At 27.6% G+C, this 20,223-nt stretch overlaps 1 protein-coding gene across 1 annotated transcript in view; it reads right to left on the reverse strand.

Moving 5' to 3' along the window:
- LOC107448256 (helicase ARIP4) overlaps positions 1 to 20,013 on the reverse strand; it is a 79,073-nt gene extending 59,060 nt beyond the window's left edge. The window contains exons 1-3 of the mRNA XM_016063386.4: positions 19,564 to 20,013; positions 13,537 to 13,622; positions 5,188 to 5,341 (exon numbers count right to left, since the gene is read on the reverse strand). Coding sequence (XP_015918872.1) covers positions 5,188 to 5,299 — 112 coding nt within the window. The 5' untranslated portion in view covers positions 5,300 to 5,341; positions 13,537 to 13,622; positions 19,564 to 20,013. The remainder of the gene's footprint in view (positions 1 to 5,187; positions 5,342 to 13,536; positions 13,623 to 19,563) is intronic.
- Between the last annotated feature and the right edge of the window lie 210 nt (positions 20,014 to 20,223).

Here is a 20,223-nt window from a genome sequence, read left to right on the forward strand (position 1 = left end):
TAATTGGAATTTTTTATAATACGTGGGAATGCATAGCAATAACTACCGAGAAAAATTTTTGAAAAGAAAGAAAGAATTGCAACAAAAAAAAAGACAAAAAATCACTTAGATTTAAGATGAAATCGTCACAAATAAAGTGCACAAAAAGTGATTATTTAAATTTGCGATCTGAAACTCGCGTCCTAATACAAATTAGGAATTTTCAAAATCACGTAGAAAAGCGGAAATAACTGTTTAAAAAAAATCATTTATATTTACGATAAATTCGGCTTCAAAAAAGCGCGTTAAACGTACATTTACTAAAGAATCTGTTAAAATTGATTGTGTCAAGACGTGATGACTTAAAAGTGCGATTAAAAATTGCCATTTTAAAAAAAAAAAAATTATTGTGTTTAGAAGCTCTCGCGGGCCGCACTTCAGTAGTCGAAGGGCCGCATTTGGCCCACGGGCCGCAGGTTGTGCACCCCTATCTTAGAATATATATATATATTCAAAATCCAAAAATTTGACAAAAAAATGTGATTTTTAAACTTGTGAATCATGTGATTATAAATCCCGATGGATAATTTTAAAATTGTATGAACATATGAATATGCATTACATGCATGAATTTAAATTGAGAGAATAAATCATGATGCGTAATTTTTAGATCACGTAAATATGAATCACAATGCATAATTTTTAAATTGCGCGAATATGAATCCCAATGTCTAGTTTTTAAAGAACGCATCAATACGAAAATCAATGTTTGATATTACAACCGCAAAAACGAATCACGACATTTGATTTTAAGCTCGTGTGAATACGAATCGCTACATAAGCTTTTAAAAGTGCGTAAATACAAATCGCGATATTGGATTTTTAAATCCCGTAAATAAGAATTGCAATGTACGATATTTAAATCGCCTGAATAAGAATCGCAACATTCAACTTTCAAATCAGATAAATACGAAAATAGAAGTTTGATAATAAAATCGCGATTTTAAAAATGCTTAAATACAAAACGCGATATTGGATTTTTAAATCTCGTAAATAAGAATCATAATGTACGACATTTAAATAGCGTAACTAAGAATCACAATGGGCAAATTTTAAATCAAGTAAATACGAAAATAGATTATTGATATTAAAATCGCGTGAATAAGAATAGAGATATTTGTGGAGTCTGGACTAGGGATTTCTAAAAGGCTTGTTTGTATTGTTTTCGCTTAGACATAATAAATAAAAATTTACAAGTTTAATTGAATGAGCAAATAAATATTTTCACCGCAAATCCACCTCATTTTTTTTCCGTTTGCTTTCACGCAAGAAACAGGAAGTAGCAACGTCTGAATTACGAAAATACGAGCTATCAGGCGACAGATAAAAATACGGAAAATCTTATTTTTTGTGCGTAAAATCGGTGAAAATAGCTAAAATAAGTAAAAGGTGGAAGGGTCAGCAGCTAGGACGTAGTTTGAATTTTCTGTATATCTTTGAAAATCGTAAATAAATATATTTGTTTTATTTCAATGACTGAATTTTCACAAAAAAAAGCGCGATATTTATTTTTTAAAAAAACGAAACTTTTAGAGAGTCGGAGTTTTTGATAAAAAGGCAGAAATTTGAGAGACAAAAGGAAAAATCTAAAAAGCTGAAAAATCTTATCCCTGATTATAAAGGTCAACCATTTTTATCCCGAGGAAATTATTTTTTGGCAAACTTCAGAGAGAGGAACGAGGACTTCAATATTTTCGCTCTGAGGGAAATTAAATTCCTGAAAATATTTTAACTCGTGCAAAAAACAATTTTCGCCGGAAATCAGAGGGAGAAATGGAAAAATCTGAAAAAAAAGCGGAAATCCGCGAATCCACGGAAGAATCACATCCCTGTGGAATGACAAATCTGAATAACATAAAACATTTTCCTGTATTTAAAATAGTGAAAGTCCCTGACTTCATACTTTTTTTCATAAAATTTTTCATACGTTTTTTCATAAACTTAAAAGTACTGAAAATTTTAAAAATAATAAAACAATAATAAAAACTTTAAAAAAATGTAATAAGTAATAAAAGTAATATATTAAGTACAATAAAAGTTTGAAAATTTTTATGCAATTAGTGGACGGTCCTTCAAGTAAAACATTTTACGATTAAAATTCCTAATTCTTATAATATTAAATGAATAAAAAGGAGATGGAAATTTTGAGGAAATTAAGCTTAGTTGTTCTTTACTGCTCTGGGAACCCACATGAAAATACGTAACTAATGAATGATCCCCAAGTAAAGTTCAAGGATTATGGTACTAATCTATTAATAGAAGAGTGCGAGAAGACCATTAGCTTGAGAGTGACAAAGATGATGGCACTTCACCAACGATGAAATTAACAGGAGTATTAAAAAAAATTGCTTTAAGGGAAAATAAATTTTTGGTTGATCTCCGTGATTGATTCGAGATTTGGTTGATTCGAGAGATTTTTCGGTTTGATTCCAGGGGGCAGAAAAGTAGAATTTTTTTCAGGGATGAGATTAGCCAAAAGGCAAAAAAGCTGAATTTCCACGATAGTAAATTTTACGCAAGCGCAACCCTTTAATAATAAATTCCAGACAGTTTAAGGTAATAAAAAATGTGTTGACATACAATTGAGTACTAATCTATTATTATATAAATGATTACATTGATACTTAACATTTAGTGAAAATAAAAATTACCAATTAAAAAAATAAAGCTGGAAATTATATTTTTCCTCAGTTCACATTAGAGACAATCATTACTTGAAAAACTACCTGATTTAGAAAATTAAAACTACTAAGAATATACATTAATATTTCATTTCTTTTAATAAATACTGTTATGTGATTTATAGCAAATATATCAGTAATATTACTTTTTAAATTATGTTGGAAAAAAAAACTTTAACAATGGACCGAATCATTATGTTCATATTATAGTCTAATCTAACTAGAGCCCTCTGAAACATATCAATAACAGTGAAGTAGAAATATATAGTAGCGCCTTAACATACGAAAATTGCTATTTTAGTTTTAAAAATTATATGACTATCAGCAACTGTTTAGATAATTGTTTTTTATTTGATAAGAATTTTGCATTTTATAGCATAAATAACAGCAATTATAAATAAAATTTTGATGATGAGTTAATTAACTCTTTTTCCAAAAAAAAAATTAAATCCCTTTTTAAGTAATTGCTTTTGTTTGCTATATCTTTTATGTTTGCTATATTTAGTCGTTAGTCCATCTTCAAACATCTTGTGACAAATCCTATTTTTTCTTCTTTGCAAGCACAGAATGTAAGTTTTGAATATATTCCCTTCCAGTTTCTCTGATGTTGTAACACTTACATATACTAATAATCGTCGTTAGAAAAACAGTCACCTTTATAGTAACTAATTTTAAAAAAAATTACTTCTTACAAGAATCGCGATAGTTGATCTTAAAATTGCGTGAATATGAATAACAATTATGGATTTTGAAATCACATGAATATGAAACTAGATATACGATTTTGAAAATGAGGAAATACAAACTGGGAAGTAGAATTTTTAAAACGCGTAAATACAAATCACGATTCATAATTTTTAGATCGCGTAAATACGAATCATGATGCGTAATTTTTAGATTGCATAAATAAGAATTATGATGCATAATTTTTAGAATGCGGGAATGCGAATCCCAATGCCTTAATTTAAAATCACGTATAAATACGAAAATCAACGTTTAATATTATAAACCGCATGAGCAAATCAAGACATAGAATTTTAAACTTGTGCGAATACGCATCGCTACATAGGTTTTTAAAAAGGCGTAAATACGAATCACAATATCGGATTTTTAAATCTCGTAAATCAGAATCGCAACATATAATATTCAAATCGCGTGAATAAGAATCACAACACACAAATATGAAAAGCTATGTTTGATATTAAAATCGTGTGAATAAGAATCAAGATATTAGCAGATTCCAGGCTTGGGACCTCTAAAAGGCTTGTCAGAAGCAGCGTCGTTTGAACTACGAAAATCGGATCTATCTGGAGGGCAGGAAAAAAATTCGGAAAATCTTATCTGCTGCGTGTAAAAGGGGAGAAAATAGCTAAAATAAGTAAAAACGAGAAAGGATTGGTAGCTATGCAGTTTGAATTTTCTGTTTATCTTTGAAAATCGGTGAATTTTCTGAAAAAGGAGAATACTTATTAAAAAAAGTGAAATTTTTAGAAAATCTGAATTTTTGAAAAAAAAAGCTGAAATTCAAGAGATAAAAGTGAAAAAAGCTGAAATCCGCTAAGAAGCGGAAAAATCTCATCCCTGTTTTTTCAAAGTGCAGCAGAGTTGCACATGAGAGTACAAGAATACGTCCTCTCCTGCCGAATCCCACTTCGTATATGCACATGCAAATGTGTAAAATGATTGGCGCTTTTATATGCTACAGACCGACAGTACGCCAAAATGGATTGTGGTTGAATGAATTGTGAAAAGGTTGAATAGAAAAATTTTAAAACCATGCTTTTTACATAATTCGTGGTGAAATTCGACATGCTAAAGAAAAAATCTCATTTTGGAAAAAAGGAAATTAAACACTTTTTAAAAACTCCCAATGATAAAAGCACCTCTAAGGGCTTTTAAAAAAACGGAAATAAAAAACAAGCATCTTAAAGCACTTTTTTAAAAATGCTACGCACCCTGTTCTCCTCTAAAATTAATGAAGTATATAACTCCTAATTCAAAATTATGGGTTGTTGTTCATTTACATCGCACTAGAGCTGCACAATGGGCTATTGGCGACGGTCTGGGAAACATCCCTGAGGATGATCCGAAGACATGCCATCACGATTTTGATCCTCTGCGGAGAGAAGGGCACCCCCGCGTCGGTAGCCCGACGACCTGCACGCGAAGTCGAGCACTTTACGGTAGAACAGTTTAACGTGGACCAATACCACACACCCTCTGTCCCTACGCAGGCTGATCCAAGTGGTCACCCACCCACACGATTGNCTGACCGCAGCAAGTAATGCTTGACTTCGGTGATCTGCTGGGAACCGTGTCTTAACGATCAGTCCACTGCGGGACTCAAAATTATGGGAGCCACTGAGGAAGCCCATATTTAACTAAAGGAAGCAAGCCTCCTGAGAGAAAAGAGTTTCCCTCATTATACCAAGTACTATAGAATAAGCATCAACAGAAATAAACTTACTTTCAAGGGAAGCCAAATTATCATCCCAGGCTTTCATGTGATCCAACTGAGAGGCAGTGGGCCCACTACCCACTTCATTAGGTTGTGACTCATCAGGTGGAAATACTTCCATTGCACACAAGTGCAGAAGATTCACATTGGAAAATTCAATGATCTAAACATAAAGGAGAATATTTATTTTTCTAAACATTACATTTTAATACAATAGAAAAGCCACTTTTGAATCACAGGATTTATACCAGTAACTAAATGCAAGAGAATTTTAACAAATAAATGGTTATTTATAGTAATTAATGTTTTCAATTCAAAGCCATGTGCAAATGTTTTATTCTATATAATTATTATTTTACGTAAAATACTAAACACATTCTAATCACAATTAACAAAGGATTTTTTTTTTATTCTTTATTTATTTTTACAATACAGCATTTTGAAGGAATTTTTTGAGCTATTTCAGAAATTGCTATTTTGGAACACAATGTACCATCGAAGCAGCATATTTTATGCCCAATTATTATTCAATGTAATTTGAGAAATTATTTTTAATTGTATTTGCAACAAAAATTAAAAAAATAATTGTTATTTGTTAATCTTTAACGCACAATTAAGAACTAATGTTTAAAATATTTTGGATGCAAAATTCATTTTAACACCAAATAATTTCCCCATATTAACTATACAAACAACATTTCCTCTCCCACTGTAAGTACTAGTCAAGTTTACAAAACAAAATTGTAATAGCATTTTGAAAGATTAAAAATAAAACTTTTAGAAAAAGTGTCATTATTATGCGTGGGGTCTTTAAATTTTGCCTCCAAGAGTCACATTAATGAAATTTTTCATTCAGGGCAACGACTGCAATGAAACTTTACAGTGACTTTAGTTCTGTCAGACATGAAAAATAGTCTCTAAAATAGTTGCCAGAAGCATAAAATGGTTCCAAAAATGTGTTTTTTACATTCCATGTTACTCTTAGATATTGCTTGAATGTTTATACTACGAAGCGTTAGTCTTTTCAATGTTAGTTGTGTTTCTCACATAGAGAAAGTGCTTCAAGTAAATTACCAATTTTTTAGATGGTAACACACTTTATAGTGAGAGAGGATGTAACATAAAATACTTTAACAATTCTTAATACATTATTTCTTTGTTATATTCTTCTTAATTCATTATTCAGTATTAAGCTAGTTAACATAATTAATAATAACACATCCTTCACATAATCTTTTAAAAATAGATTAATGAATGCAGTAATCAGACGTGCCAACCTAGCAAAATTAACATTCAGGAGTTTCCCTAACAAGAATTCAGGAGATTTCAGGAGGGGTAAAAAAAGGTGCATGGTATGCAACATTTGGCACTTCTAAGGAATTTTAAGTAAAAAATTTATTAAATATAAGAATGCAAGAAATTTTACACACTAATAGAGCAATAATTGTTTAAAAATATTAAATGGAAATAAAATAATTAAACACAGATTTAGCAACACAAAACTATATTAGGTAGATACTCTTTAAATAAATACCATTTCCTTAATAAAACATTATTCAAAAACCCGACACTGTAATAAAAATACACAAAAACTTTTAAAAAATAAACAAATTGAATAAGTATTTTATTTTAAAAAACCAATTCAATACTAATGTCTGTACAATAAAGAACCAATTATCCGGGATGCTCGGGACCATCGCTATCCCGGATGTCTTAATTTCCCGGTTTCCTGGATCGACAAAAAAGTGTCGTTAATCGATGTTTTATCAAACCCAAATTACAAGGAAAAAATGTAAACACATTTTAAAGTAAGAGAAAAAAGAAAAGCACTCCTAAATCTAAAAAGGAAAAAAATTGTAGAAAAATAAAATTTAAAAGAATAAAAAAATTTGCAAGTTTAGACAAGAAAAACAAGTTTAAAAAATAATTACGATTCCTAAATCAACTAATAAACAAAACCAATGATTAAATAACGCAATATATTTCATGGGGGGGGGGCGAAAATAAAAGGAAAACCTATTAATCTAAATAAAAACAACACTTGAAAATTATCGAACCGAAACGATAGTTAAAAAACGGCACTAGCATAAATATTAAAACCTAGAACAAGGCAAGATCAACGGACTTTAAAAAAAAAANTTACTAAAATCAAAAGCGATTCGGTAAAAATTACCGAGCTTTTCCTATTGAGCCAGAAACACGGTAAATTTTACCTTATTCGGGTAGTTTTGACCAGATATTTTTTTTTATTAGTGTTATGTTATGATACTTTTAACAAAATTCCAAATCGAAATTTTAAAATCTAATGTTTAAATTTTCTTCAGACACTATTATAAACCAATAAATTCTCTTGGGATCGGCGGTACATTAACAATAGTTTTCATTGTGTGAAAGCTCTTCCAGCTATGTATCAAACATACATGAGATTGCTACAGTACCGAAACCTCACCTACATTATAATTCGAATGCTGACACAAGTCGTTATTGTAAAGGACCGCATTTGTAACATGTATTATTCACCACTGAATAATCACCTATAGTAAATGGTGCTCCCGTCAACATCATACATATTCTTCTCCCTTACATATTCAACACTTGTGAAAATATCTCTCATTGTGTCGTCCAAAATATGCCCTTTGATTAGAATATGCTTTAAATGATCTCCGTCGTATTTTTTATTTTTTAATAGGACTTGGTTCATTGTTCCGTATATCTTCCTGCTTTCGAAACCATTTCCGTGAAATGCGTCTTCAGGAAGTTGGATGTTATTTTGTTAAAGATAGGAATATATTCCTTTTGAAATTTTAACGTCTCTTATTGTTCCGTCTGGGGACTCAAATTTGAAATGAGGCGTCAACAGGGGCTTTTAGAGCTGTGACGCCCCAGCAGAAGAAAATGTCACAACAAATTGAGAAGCGTTTTCGTTGAGCGAAGTTTTCTATAAAGCGACGATATAGTCCCCCCTTTTTCGAAATGATATTCATTTTGTTGATCTTTATATTTTCACATCCGGCATTCGAAATTTGACTTTTATGTTTTTATTTTTCATAAAGTTTTCAATGAATTCATGCGCTTTACGTAAGTTTTGTATTTATCAAGTGCCATTTTATATATCTTAAAAATTGAAATATTCTCTTCGTGTTATTTACTTTTTTCTAATACCGCCTTCTATTTTTAGCAATTGTAAGTGACATTTGTATTTTTTTAATGTTTTATTTTTCGGAGAAAACTATTTTATGTGTAATGCTTTAACATAAATTAATAAGTAATATTATTAAAGATTTTTCTACCATATGAGCCAGGGTTGGCAAGATTTTGCCGCAGGCGGAAAAAAATCATGGTAAAAACCGTCCTGGCAAAAACAGGTTTTTGCCAAGCAAAGTGGTAAAAACCTATATTTTCCAAACTGAGAGGACAAAAACACATTTTTGATATAAAATTATTCCTAAAATTGAAATATATACTATAAATATATATAGTTAAAAAAAATTATCAAAATTTTAAATTTCCATAATTAAATCATAATGTATTAATATATCATTTTAGTAGTTTAAAACATTATTGATCGGAAAATTAGTGATTATTCTCTTTTCTCCAGTGAAATGAACTTACTTTAAATTAATATAACTATAATTTAAAGTATAAAATATCTATCAACATGTGTAGTTAATTAAAATATACAAGTATCGATGAAATTTTTTAAATTTGCGCAAATTCAATACTTTATTCATCATTACAATACAATTTGTGCAGTCTCAACATAGCATAACAGAGCACTAGTTTTGAAACATTATTTACAGTCAACCTATTCTGAATTTCAGAATGTACAAATAAAAAATTCGAAAACACTCTCTTTCAATGGCAGCACTACTAGAAGGACATGAGTGTAAATGAGGCATTAATTCACAAAATTCTCTAGAAATTTATTTAACAGATTTCCTAGAACTCACTTGTGCTCTTCAGTGATTGAAGGAAAAACTTGCTGCCCTGATTGGTTACCTGTGATTGGTGCCAGACACTTGTGTGGATAGGGTAAGATGACACTAATACCACCCACCTTTTTTTGTGTGAAGTCGGGGGTTTGTGAGTGAAAAGGATCAAGGGAATTTAAATTGTGTTGTTTTGTTTGCATTTGTAAATAATACTGAGAAATGAGGTGATTATCAAAATCTATCTAATGAAACATCCATCTTAGCTTTCTTATGTTTCTCTTTAAATATAGAGTAAGAGTGATGTAATGTAAAATAATACATATCAAAAGTTATTATGAAGAAGTAAAAAAAAATGCAATTTGTAAAAAAACATTTATTTAAGGATTCCAAAATGAAATGAGGTCAAAAACTTTCAATATTTTAAAAATTATTACCCTTATATTAATTATTAATATTTTAAAAATAATTTTCTCATGTAATGTATCAAAATTATTATTCCTTATGATTGATTTAAGTTTGTTTCAAGTATTTTGTAATAATATTTAATCCGCAATTTAGATAATTTGGTTTTTGCCGGCTTTTACCAGGTTTTTGCCACTGTCCAGGCAAAAACTCCAACCCTGCCGCGAGCGGTGAACTTTTTTTAAAAATAATAAATTTTTAAAACTTTTTATGCTTAGTTATATAAAATGGGATAAAAAATGACACAAATAAGAAAAATTAAAACAATATATTTTATAGTTTGTAAAATTTTGTTGAAATTAGGTCAAAAATTAGTGATTTTTAAGAGTTACGCTGGACACCCTCAACTTAGTTGTGCGTAATAAAATACAATTTCCTTTGGAATATATATTAGTCTAACCCTTTTCTGTGTTCTGAACTAAAAGTTAATCAAAATTTTAAAAATTTTGTGAAATATGCCCAATTACGTAGAAAAACAGCAAAATAACGATATATTTTTTAAGTTTTTTTGATTTACATAGCTATAAAATAATCAAAGATTGAAATAGAATTTTAGTTCTAGTTCAGAACACAGATAATATTATTTATAACATTGTTACACAATTGAATCATAAAATTCCTAATAGTTTTTGAGAAATAAGGTCCAGCGGGAATCGAAAAACGGAAAAATTCAGTTTGCCAGAAAACGCATTTTAAGATTTATTTGTGCAGTAAAAGTAAATTACATTTATCATACAAACATTAAACTATCTAAAAAGATATACCAAACCTTCATATACTCTATACTTGTTTAAATTGGACTTTTCATTGAATATTCTTTTTTTCCTGATCCTTTTTTCAATAAGTTGAAAATCTCCGTACAAATGCTCAATTTACTGTTAGTAAACATCTGTTGATTTTTTGTCATTTTAGATTTAATTACTTTAGAAATACAGGTGATAATAACAATGTATAGCTTGAGTTAGATATAAAAAACAATAAAAGTGCAATTTCATATCAATACATAATTAAATATTTTAAAAATTTGAGTATGAAATTAGTACATTATATGTTTGTGTAATACACCATTACACAAAATTATAACCAATAAAACATATTTCTTTTATACTACATACTAATTTTACTCTATTTCGTGCTTTGAACTAAAAGTATAAAATTTATATAAAAAAATTCAAAATATATGCAATATTATGCTTAAAAACACAATATTTAAAATAACATTTTACGGAGATTTTTGAAAAAAGAAAGAAAAGATTTTTGAAAAAAATTAAAAATAACTAAAAAAATATCAAATTCTATCGAAACAATTTCAAAATATAACTAGAATTTTGTTCAAGAACGGAATGTAAAGCGTGTGAATCAATCAGAAAGCGAAATATGTAAACATCATAGCAGTTGCCATTCAAATCATATTTCTTTAAGAAAAATCATTAATAAATAATTGCCAGATGCATTTCAATACATTTATAATTATTATTAATATTATTTTATGGCTTTTTACTGAAAGGAAAACAAAAAACCAACGCATAACAGCTTTGTTTACATTAAATTCTGTCATTTTTTATTCACTTCCGGTTTTTCAGAATGTGACTTCCGGTTTTTAAATCGGCTATAACTTTACAAATAATTTTCAGAAAATTAAAAGTAAAGCATTTTTGGAATCTTGAAAGTTCATACTTTTTAAAAATGTATTAAACAGAAAATCGATTTTTTGGACGAAATCACTCATTTCAAGGTAGGCAGTCGCCTTTTAACAGATTAGATTGTTCTGGTCTATTATAATGTTATATTATCTCTTGTAACGCATGTGACAGGAACACTTGTTAGATTTTTCGTTTAAAATCCCTAACCCAAGAGGCGAAGCACATTGTTTTCACTGAAAATTTTCACTTTCTCTCTTTTTCTAATATAAAATAAACCGCATCACACCCAGCCTGATTTCCTCAGTGCGAACATTCGACCATGATAGCTATGTCATATATATATATTTGTTAAGCTTTGAAAGCATTAATTGTTGTTTTTAATGTCACACGAGGTTACTGAAAATATATACAGGAACATGGAGAAAAATAGAATTTAATTTAAGAAAGGCCCGAGGCCTAAAATGAGAACAACACATTCTGACAGTTAGATAGAAAAGAAGCGATGTGACCTTGGAAAAAGGGCTTTTATATCTTTCTAGACAATATATTTAAATATTATTAGGTCTCAGTAATCTCTGATCTATTTCTTAAGCTACTAAAGATACATCACATTTTTTGAGATAAGTAGATCAGTATTATTGCTCTTTTGTGGGAAAAGTTTTTACTAATATAACATTAGATGTAAGTTCTGGATATAAATCTAATTTGTTCTAATTATAAATCTAATTTAAGGATTAAATTTAATACATAATTATTTGACATTACATAATATTCCCTCTCCTCATGAAGAAAGGTCTTTATGTTAGCCTATTGGTCAGAACATCCTCAGTCACGCTATTGAATCAAAATTAATTAAATTTAATATATTGTCCACAACATATCTATATTACACAATTATAAACCAAGTATTACAAGAATAACATTCATATAAAGGTAGCTAAATATAATTGAATAAAACAGTGTAGATGACTGTATAAATAATTAATAAAAATAGTATAAAAATTTTCTTTTTCTATTGAAAAGATAAAAATAATAAAATCATAATTTACAATTTGTTTAAAGTTCTTTTCTTGAAATAAATTGGAATTGTTCAAGCCTGCTAAGTTTTCTAAACATATTTAATTATTTATCCATAAAAGTAGGAATAAAATGTCTACATTCTTTGTTATCATTGTTTCACTGTTGTAATACTTATTATCCATGAACTTATTTAAAATTATTTACTCAAATATATAACTTATTATTTTATAAATAAAGTATTTTCACAACTATTGCGTGTAAGATTATTCACAACATGTGAAATACTCTTAAAAATAATTTCTAAGAAGTAGATAATATAATTAAAAATGTTTACTTTTCTACATATTTAAAATCTTCCATTAGCATAAAAATTTACATATAAAGTAAACACTAAATCTTTGTGTAAAATGAATTAATCACAAAACTATTGTAAAATGAATTAAACACAAAAAAAGTAATGAATTAGATTATGTTATATAAAAGAACAACATTCTATAAAATTTAATAAAAAGTTTTCTGAATATACATGGTAATTTTATTTCATATTCTCTAGTTTTCTTTGCTCTGTCTATTTTACGATTGGTCTACTTTTTGCTTTTTCTTCTGGGTTTTCACTTACTTCCACTATCTTGAGAATTATAAATTTTACTCCAGATAGAACCCAACGTCAAAAGCAATGTTTTGGATCAAGTTGTATAAAAGTATAGATCCTTTTTTTACATTAAAACCATGAAGGTAAACTTTACCTTATCTTTAACATTAGAGCTTCAATTCTATTACTTAAATCCAACATTTCTATAATAAACTTTATAAAAAACGGCATTTAAATTGCATTCGAATTCATTTTTATATTTAGAATCAAGTACAAGATAAAATCAAATCTGATACTTGGAATAGTAGCTAGTATTACAAATAGCAATGAAAGATGGGATAGCTGAAGCGTCTATGAGTATGTGACGTCGTGATTTCGCCTATCTGAAGGAGAGAAAAAGACCTCGAGAAGAGCAAATCTCACTGATTAGTAACCTTGAATTTTATTCAACAATGTTTACTTATAGGTTGAATGATATTTAAAAAAATAAAGAATATTTACATGATCAAATATATATGTTTAAAAAAAAAGTGGGCAGAGGATAATTTGAGCTTTTTCTGTTATAAATAAAGATATGTTTGTCTTTTCTTTTTAATTTTTTTTAATGATGTGAAGAATTAGCAGTACATATAAAAATAACGTTAAAATTATTTGATTTCACAATGCAGAATATGAATGGCGTCAAACAAACAAAGTAAATATAACTCACATGGCACAGAGAAGAATTTTATCACCTGTGTTCATCCCACATCATATTTCTTGTTTTCTGGTTAAGCATATTGCATGTTGTTTTGTCTAAAGAAAACAGTAAATATTGATTACTAAAATTGTTCATGAATTGAAGTGCTATTCAAAAGTTCTGGGATAACAGAAACTATTGAGTAATTAATTTATTTAACCAAAACACCTAACTCATATCAGTATCAAATATATTGATACCAGAGTTCATAAAATCTCAATTTTTTCTTAGTCTACAAAAAGAGCTTTCAACCGAAACTTTCACATGCCTAAACATATTTTTTTAATGTATATTAATAAAAACATATGAATTTATTTAAACAAATTTTTTCAACTGCACTAAGCAGAAAGACAAAACGGTGAAAAGAAATATAAATATGATAACTATTTCTAAACAAACTTAAGATTAAGAGATAAAAACACCTGCTCTGCAATTGTCAAATTTCTTTAAAGATTGGCTAAAATCATTATATTATTTTTATCACACTTACTGTTATCATATTAGCAATCATTGTAAATAATAATAAAACTATAATTAATATTATAATTAATCATTAAAATCATACCTGGTTGAAAGTAAACATGAAACACTTATGGACTATTAAGGGTTAATTTTTATTTCTAAGTCACACTGGTCATTAAATTACTATATAGAACAGGGGTTTCCAACTTACATGAGGCCGGGGGCCACAATTAAAAACACAAATCAAATGGCGGGCCGCAACTTTATCAAACTTTTATGTAGGACTCTTTTATGTTTGAAGGAACATTAAATATTACTGTCAGATTTTTACCAAGTTATACAAAAATAAAGTATTGAATTACAAATTAAAATAAGAAGTAGATTTTTAAAAATATTTCATTGTTATTAATATTTTTAAAAATATTAAATAAATAATAAAAATTCAGGCTACAATAACTTTAATGTACCCATGTATTAAACAATTAATGTGCAACAGATATCTAATTGTTAAGATATAAAACTTTAAAAAGGTTGGTATTAAAACTTAAATAGTAGCACACAAAATGTTTAATGAGAAAATTGAGGTTTGTGTGCTGTAACTACCAAAGAATAGATATTTACATATTAAATTTAAAATTTACAAATGTGTGTGTTAATATTTTCGTCCAAAATGAGTGGTTTTAAAAAGTTAAATCGGAGAATTTCTTAGAGAAAATTTCTGATACGCACATGCTAAATTATATTCACAAAATACAAAAAAAAATGAAATAAAAAAGAGCAACATACACGATTGTTTTTGCATTTGAATAAATGTTTTCTTGGATGCAAAACCTGAGAAATAAATGTTTTTGCACCGTTGGTATGTCAAATTTCACAGAAACGAAGAAATTAGGTTTTTATAAACGAAAAAAGTGTTTTAAACCCATATAGATTTTTTACGAAAATTGTCCACAAAAAAAATGACAACTGATATATTTTAGTTCGCGGGCCACCAGTTGGAAACCCCTGATATAGAAGAATAAAAAATTTTAATATATTATTTATAAAACACAATTTTAAAATGTATTAAAAATTCCTGCACGTAATGTGTTAAATAAGGTAATAAATTATGCTAACAAAATGAATTTAAAAAAAAAAAATTATAAACTTTAAATAAATACCCAATTTTTCAGCATTTAGTAGCAAAATTTCGTTTTATTTTATTTAAATTAAAAAAATATACATATTTGAGCAGACAATTTTAAGGGTCAACCACTAGTTGTTTTTAAATAACTCAATATTATTTTGAAAGAATTTATCAACAGATAAGTAAAAGATACTTGAATGACATTTGGAGACTAGAGAGACAGTAGTGACATTTGGAGACTAGAGAGACAGTAGTGACATTTTACCTTGTCCCATTTGACATAGAAATTAATTACTCCATCAAATATATTTTAAGGGTACACTGAATTATTCTTTATGACAATCAACAGTGTGTAGATTAATTGTATTAATAACTGGTATTAAAAGAAATATTTCATAAATCATGTTTCACCCCACCTAAATATCACATTTTCTGAAAAATCCTGCATGTAAGTTGTAAAAATAAAATAATAATAATTAAGATGTTTCCAGATGTGTAAAAATAAATAAATAAAAAATTAATTAAGTTATACTTGTACAATTACTAGCTAATATCCTTAAGTTGTACGGTTAATTGTATTTTACTGTGTAAAAGATTTTTAGAAAAAGTATTCTAGTATTTTGATGCGTGCTCAAAGGCAATGATCGAAACTGTGCTATTATTTTAACGGAAAAACAGATTAACTGTTTTTAAACTTATTTATCTACATTTAAAATACATTTTCAAATATTTTAAAATATATTCCTGAATAAAAAAAAAATTTTTTTTAGAACAAAATACCATTTTTTTAACACATGAAATAGTGGTTAACAACTGCAACACAGATAGTTTCTTGCCTAAATTTATTATTATTTTTAAGTGGGATTTCAATGATCTTGAAAGGAAAATACATTGAATATGCCTCTTAACATTTTTATAGGATAAAGTGGGGATCTTATAGGATCTTAAAAAAAATCAAGCTTTTTTTAAAGACTCTAAAACCAAACCATTAAATTTATTTTACTGAAAATTTTGATGCATTTTATATACATTGGATTCATATAAATTAAATATCAAGCATAACTTATCTATTTTGTTTAATTGTTTTCTTTCAGTAATGCATTCAAAAGAACATGTCTTGATATACCTACTATACAGAGTGGGGTAAAGGGGGTATAGTTTTAAAATTGTATAGATTTCACAAAAAACATATGCAAACATTGTTTTCGAAATGAAACTGCTCTTAAATAAATGTATCATGATTATATTTTTTAAAAAATAAATGTTAAAAAATAATTTGTTTCATATTATTAAAGAGATGATGTTCCAAAGCTATCAAAATTAGGTTTCACTTTGGTTGCAGTATATTTTGCTGAACAATTTCATCAAAAAGCAAGAAAACTCTCCTAATAGCTTTTGGTTTAATTGATGAGAGTGTAAAAATTAATATCTATGGTGGTAATTTAAAGTGTTTTTACAAATTTCATCACTAAAAATAGAGTTACAACACGTATATAAAGAATATCAGTTATTTTAAAATTTTATTATATCAGATGCAATTTTTTTAGACATTTTATTTAAAAATACAATGTACATAAGCATAATAAGTATAGATTTTTTTTATTTCAAAAATTAAAACAAAGATATTAAAATTGATGATCAAATAGTTTTCTGAGCGTTTCCAAGCTAAGAAAATTTTAAACTTTAAATTTTATTTTCCAATACCTTAAAAATTTTGTAGTCATTCACCCAAATTTATGTACAAATGAAAAATGTCCAAATAGAGTTACATCAATCACAAAATCATTTCTTAAAGCTTAGGCAAACAAATGCAAGTTGTATGGTATTACCTGCATTAATAAAACAACAAACATTATTGTTTTGCCTTTCTTGGTAATTGCGACTTTGCCAATTAGTTTCATTCTTTTTTCTTTTTTTTGCAAATATTTCATGCTTTATGTTTAGTTGTAAAGCAACTCTTATCTGAATTAAATATTCTTTACAGTTTAAGGATGTAGTTTTGTAAGCATTCTGCTATATTTGAATAAAAATTATCAACATTGAATTTGTTAAAGCTGGTTGATAAGGCAAGGCCTGCAGCTTCTAGCCAGATAAACTTAATGCATGGCATTAAATGATATATTCAATTGCGACCTGATTTACCATCAACACGCCAATTCTCCGGAACTTTGATTCCCACTGAAAACAAACTGAATCGTCAAGTTTCTAGTTTTAACTATTGTCATTCCATAATGGATTTTTGATACAAATCCTAAATACTCCATTTCAGATGCCACACAATAAATTTGAAAGTAAAAAAAAACTAACAAGCAGCATCAGAAGAAGCTATAAATGTCGAAAGCAGTTTTGAATGAAATTTTTTCAATTTAAGTAGCAGTTGAAAAGTTCAATATTTTTTAAATCAAAACTTTCTAAGCTTGTCTGTAAAACAAAATCAAAAGAAATATTTATTCTAACATGCAGAATAGTTCAAAATAAAATGTTTTGCTTGAAACACAAAAATGAACTGATTTAAAATAGCTATATTTTTTTTTTTTTTTAATTTTGAATCATTTTAAATTTTATTACATGTTTGAAATTATTAAAATAATCTACACTGGAAAAATTAAATTATTTCATTTACATATTATGTATACAGTAGATTAAAGTAGCTATATTTTTTTAGCAGTTACCTCTAAATGTTCTAATAAAACATAAGTTTAATTCATTTAGTTAATTAATCACTTAATATAATGCTTTGTTAAAAACTATCATTTTTAATTCATTTCTTTAGACAGTGCCAGTTTTTTAAAACCTTCAATTGTAAATCTCTTCAATAAGTCATACATATCACTAATTTATTCACATACATTATAAATTCTGATAACCCATTAAACCACTTTCTTATTATACCATTTGGCCCCATATGCTCTGCTTTTATATTATTCTAAACAATGTAAATACATATTTATTCAAAGTCAATTTAATTACATATTATATAAAACAGAATATTTGTGCTATATTAATTAGTAGCCTCAAAAAAAAATATCAGGCCATATAAAATTGGAAATGTTTTTGAAGTAAAAAAAAAAAATCCAATTTACTTTTATATACTTTAAAACAAACTTTCTTCATGCACTGTTTCAGCAGACTTCTTGTTATAACAAGAAGTCTGCTGAAAAGAGCTTTGGTATTGCTATTTGCATGTGAATTAATATTTTCTTAAAAATATTTTTATGAAAATATGGCCATTATTCCCCATTAAATCCTTGTCCCACTGGCCTATGATTAAAATAAACTTCATAAGGAGTAAGTATGAATATTTAATCAAAATTGTAAATTATAATACAAAGGTAAGATTAAAATCAAGTTTCTTAGAAGAAGAAAAAAAATTGTCAACAATGAAACAAAATTTCCAAACAATACAAATGTAAAATTAAAGCAGTTTCCCAATAAAAGAAAGTTTAAACAGTGAAACATCATTTTAAATAATCATAACAAAGGTACGATTAGAGTTTAATAAGAAAACAAAAGTGTAAATAGTGAAGCAAAATTCCAAATAATAAAAAGAAATAGTTTACAATGAAGTTCAATGAGGAAAATGTGTAAAAAATAAAACAAAATTCCAAATAATAATACAAAGATTAAAATAAAGTTTCATAATATATAAGTGTAAATAGAGAAAGAAAATTCCAAATAATAATAAGGTCAAGATAAAAATAAAGTGTCATAAGGAGAAAGAGTAAATAGTGAAACATAATTCCAAATAATAAAAAAGTAAAATGAAGCTTCATTCGAAAAAAGTGTTAAATAACAAAATTCCACACAATGATACAGAGGTAAGATTAAAATATAATATTTCATAAAATGAAGGTGTAAACAAATTCTAAATATTAATATAAAGGTACGATAAAAATAAGGTTTCATAAGAAGAAAGCATAAATAGTGAAACAAAATTCTAAATAATAATACTAGGTAAGATTAATAATAAGTTTTATGAGAAGAAAGTCGTTCCTATAATCGTAATTATTTTTGGTATACAATCTGTTAACATTGATTTCCTCCCACTAAAAGCAATATTGTTACTGACGCATTTATTATTCACTTACTTTGACAATAAAACAACAAACACAAATGAAATAGGCCAGAAATTAATAATGTGGAATACAATATGTATAGTGTGTTTTCCTTTGCTTAAGTTCTAAACACTGAAAAATTATCGTAATTACCGATCAATAATGAGTAAAAGTTAACACTTTTTAAGTTTAAAAATAATGAGATCATTACATTATATAAGTGTCGTTATGGAATCACACATCTTTCACTTGTGAGCTTTCTGTAGCCTTTGTTTTTTTTATAAAAACAATGATCACTTTAAAAAAAATCAGTTTCTCTATTCAAAAACATGACATTCTTTATTATTTACTCACTTCATCTTTAAAATGTTGATTTAATTCCTTCCCATACCATTTATTCGCTCGATACGTTTAATAATTGTACGATAACTGACTTCATTTAAAACAAAAGGTGAAATGTATATAGTAGTTTATGCGACTAAAAGAATATCGGGTCGCCATTTCGGTAACATGAATGATCGGAAAAGAGTCTTGGCCGACATGAATTACTAGTAGCCCCATCTATTATTTCTCTGTTTCTCTCTCTTGTTCTAGTCCTGAAGACAACTACTCTCGTCTCATATAAAAAATTAATTCACAATTTTAATGTTGAAAAACAAAATAGTATAATATTAATTGAAAAATCTTCATTTTAATTGCACGTTTGAACAAAACTCTGTCTGAATAAGCATAAATATATTATATAATTACGAAATATTAATTACTTCATAGACGGTTATCCAAAATAAAAAAAAAAAGGAAAAAAGAGAAGTCACCGAGCTCCATGCTAAAATGTCAGATGGCTATCAAGACTTCCGGTATAGTGAATGTGAACCATTTAAATGACTCGTGACTTGTTGCTGTTAATTTACGTCGCACTAGAGCTTCACAATGGGCTATTGGCGACGGTCTTGGAAACATCCCTGAGGATGATCCGAAGACATGCCATCACAATTTTGATCCTCTGCAGAGGGG

Source organism: Parasteatoda tepidariorum, chromosome X2, assembly GCF_043381705.1.
Source record: "Parasteatoda tepidariorum isolate YZ-2023 chromosome X2, CAS_Ptep_4.0, whole genome shotgun sequence".
In the NCBI taxonomy this organism is placed as follows: domain Eukaryota; kingdom Metazoa; phylum Arthropoda; class Arachnida; order Araneae; family Theridiidae; genus Parasteatoda; species Parasteatoda tepidariorum.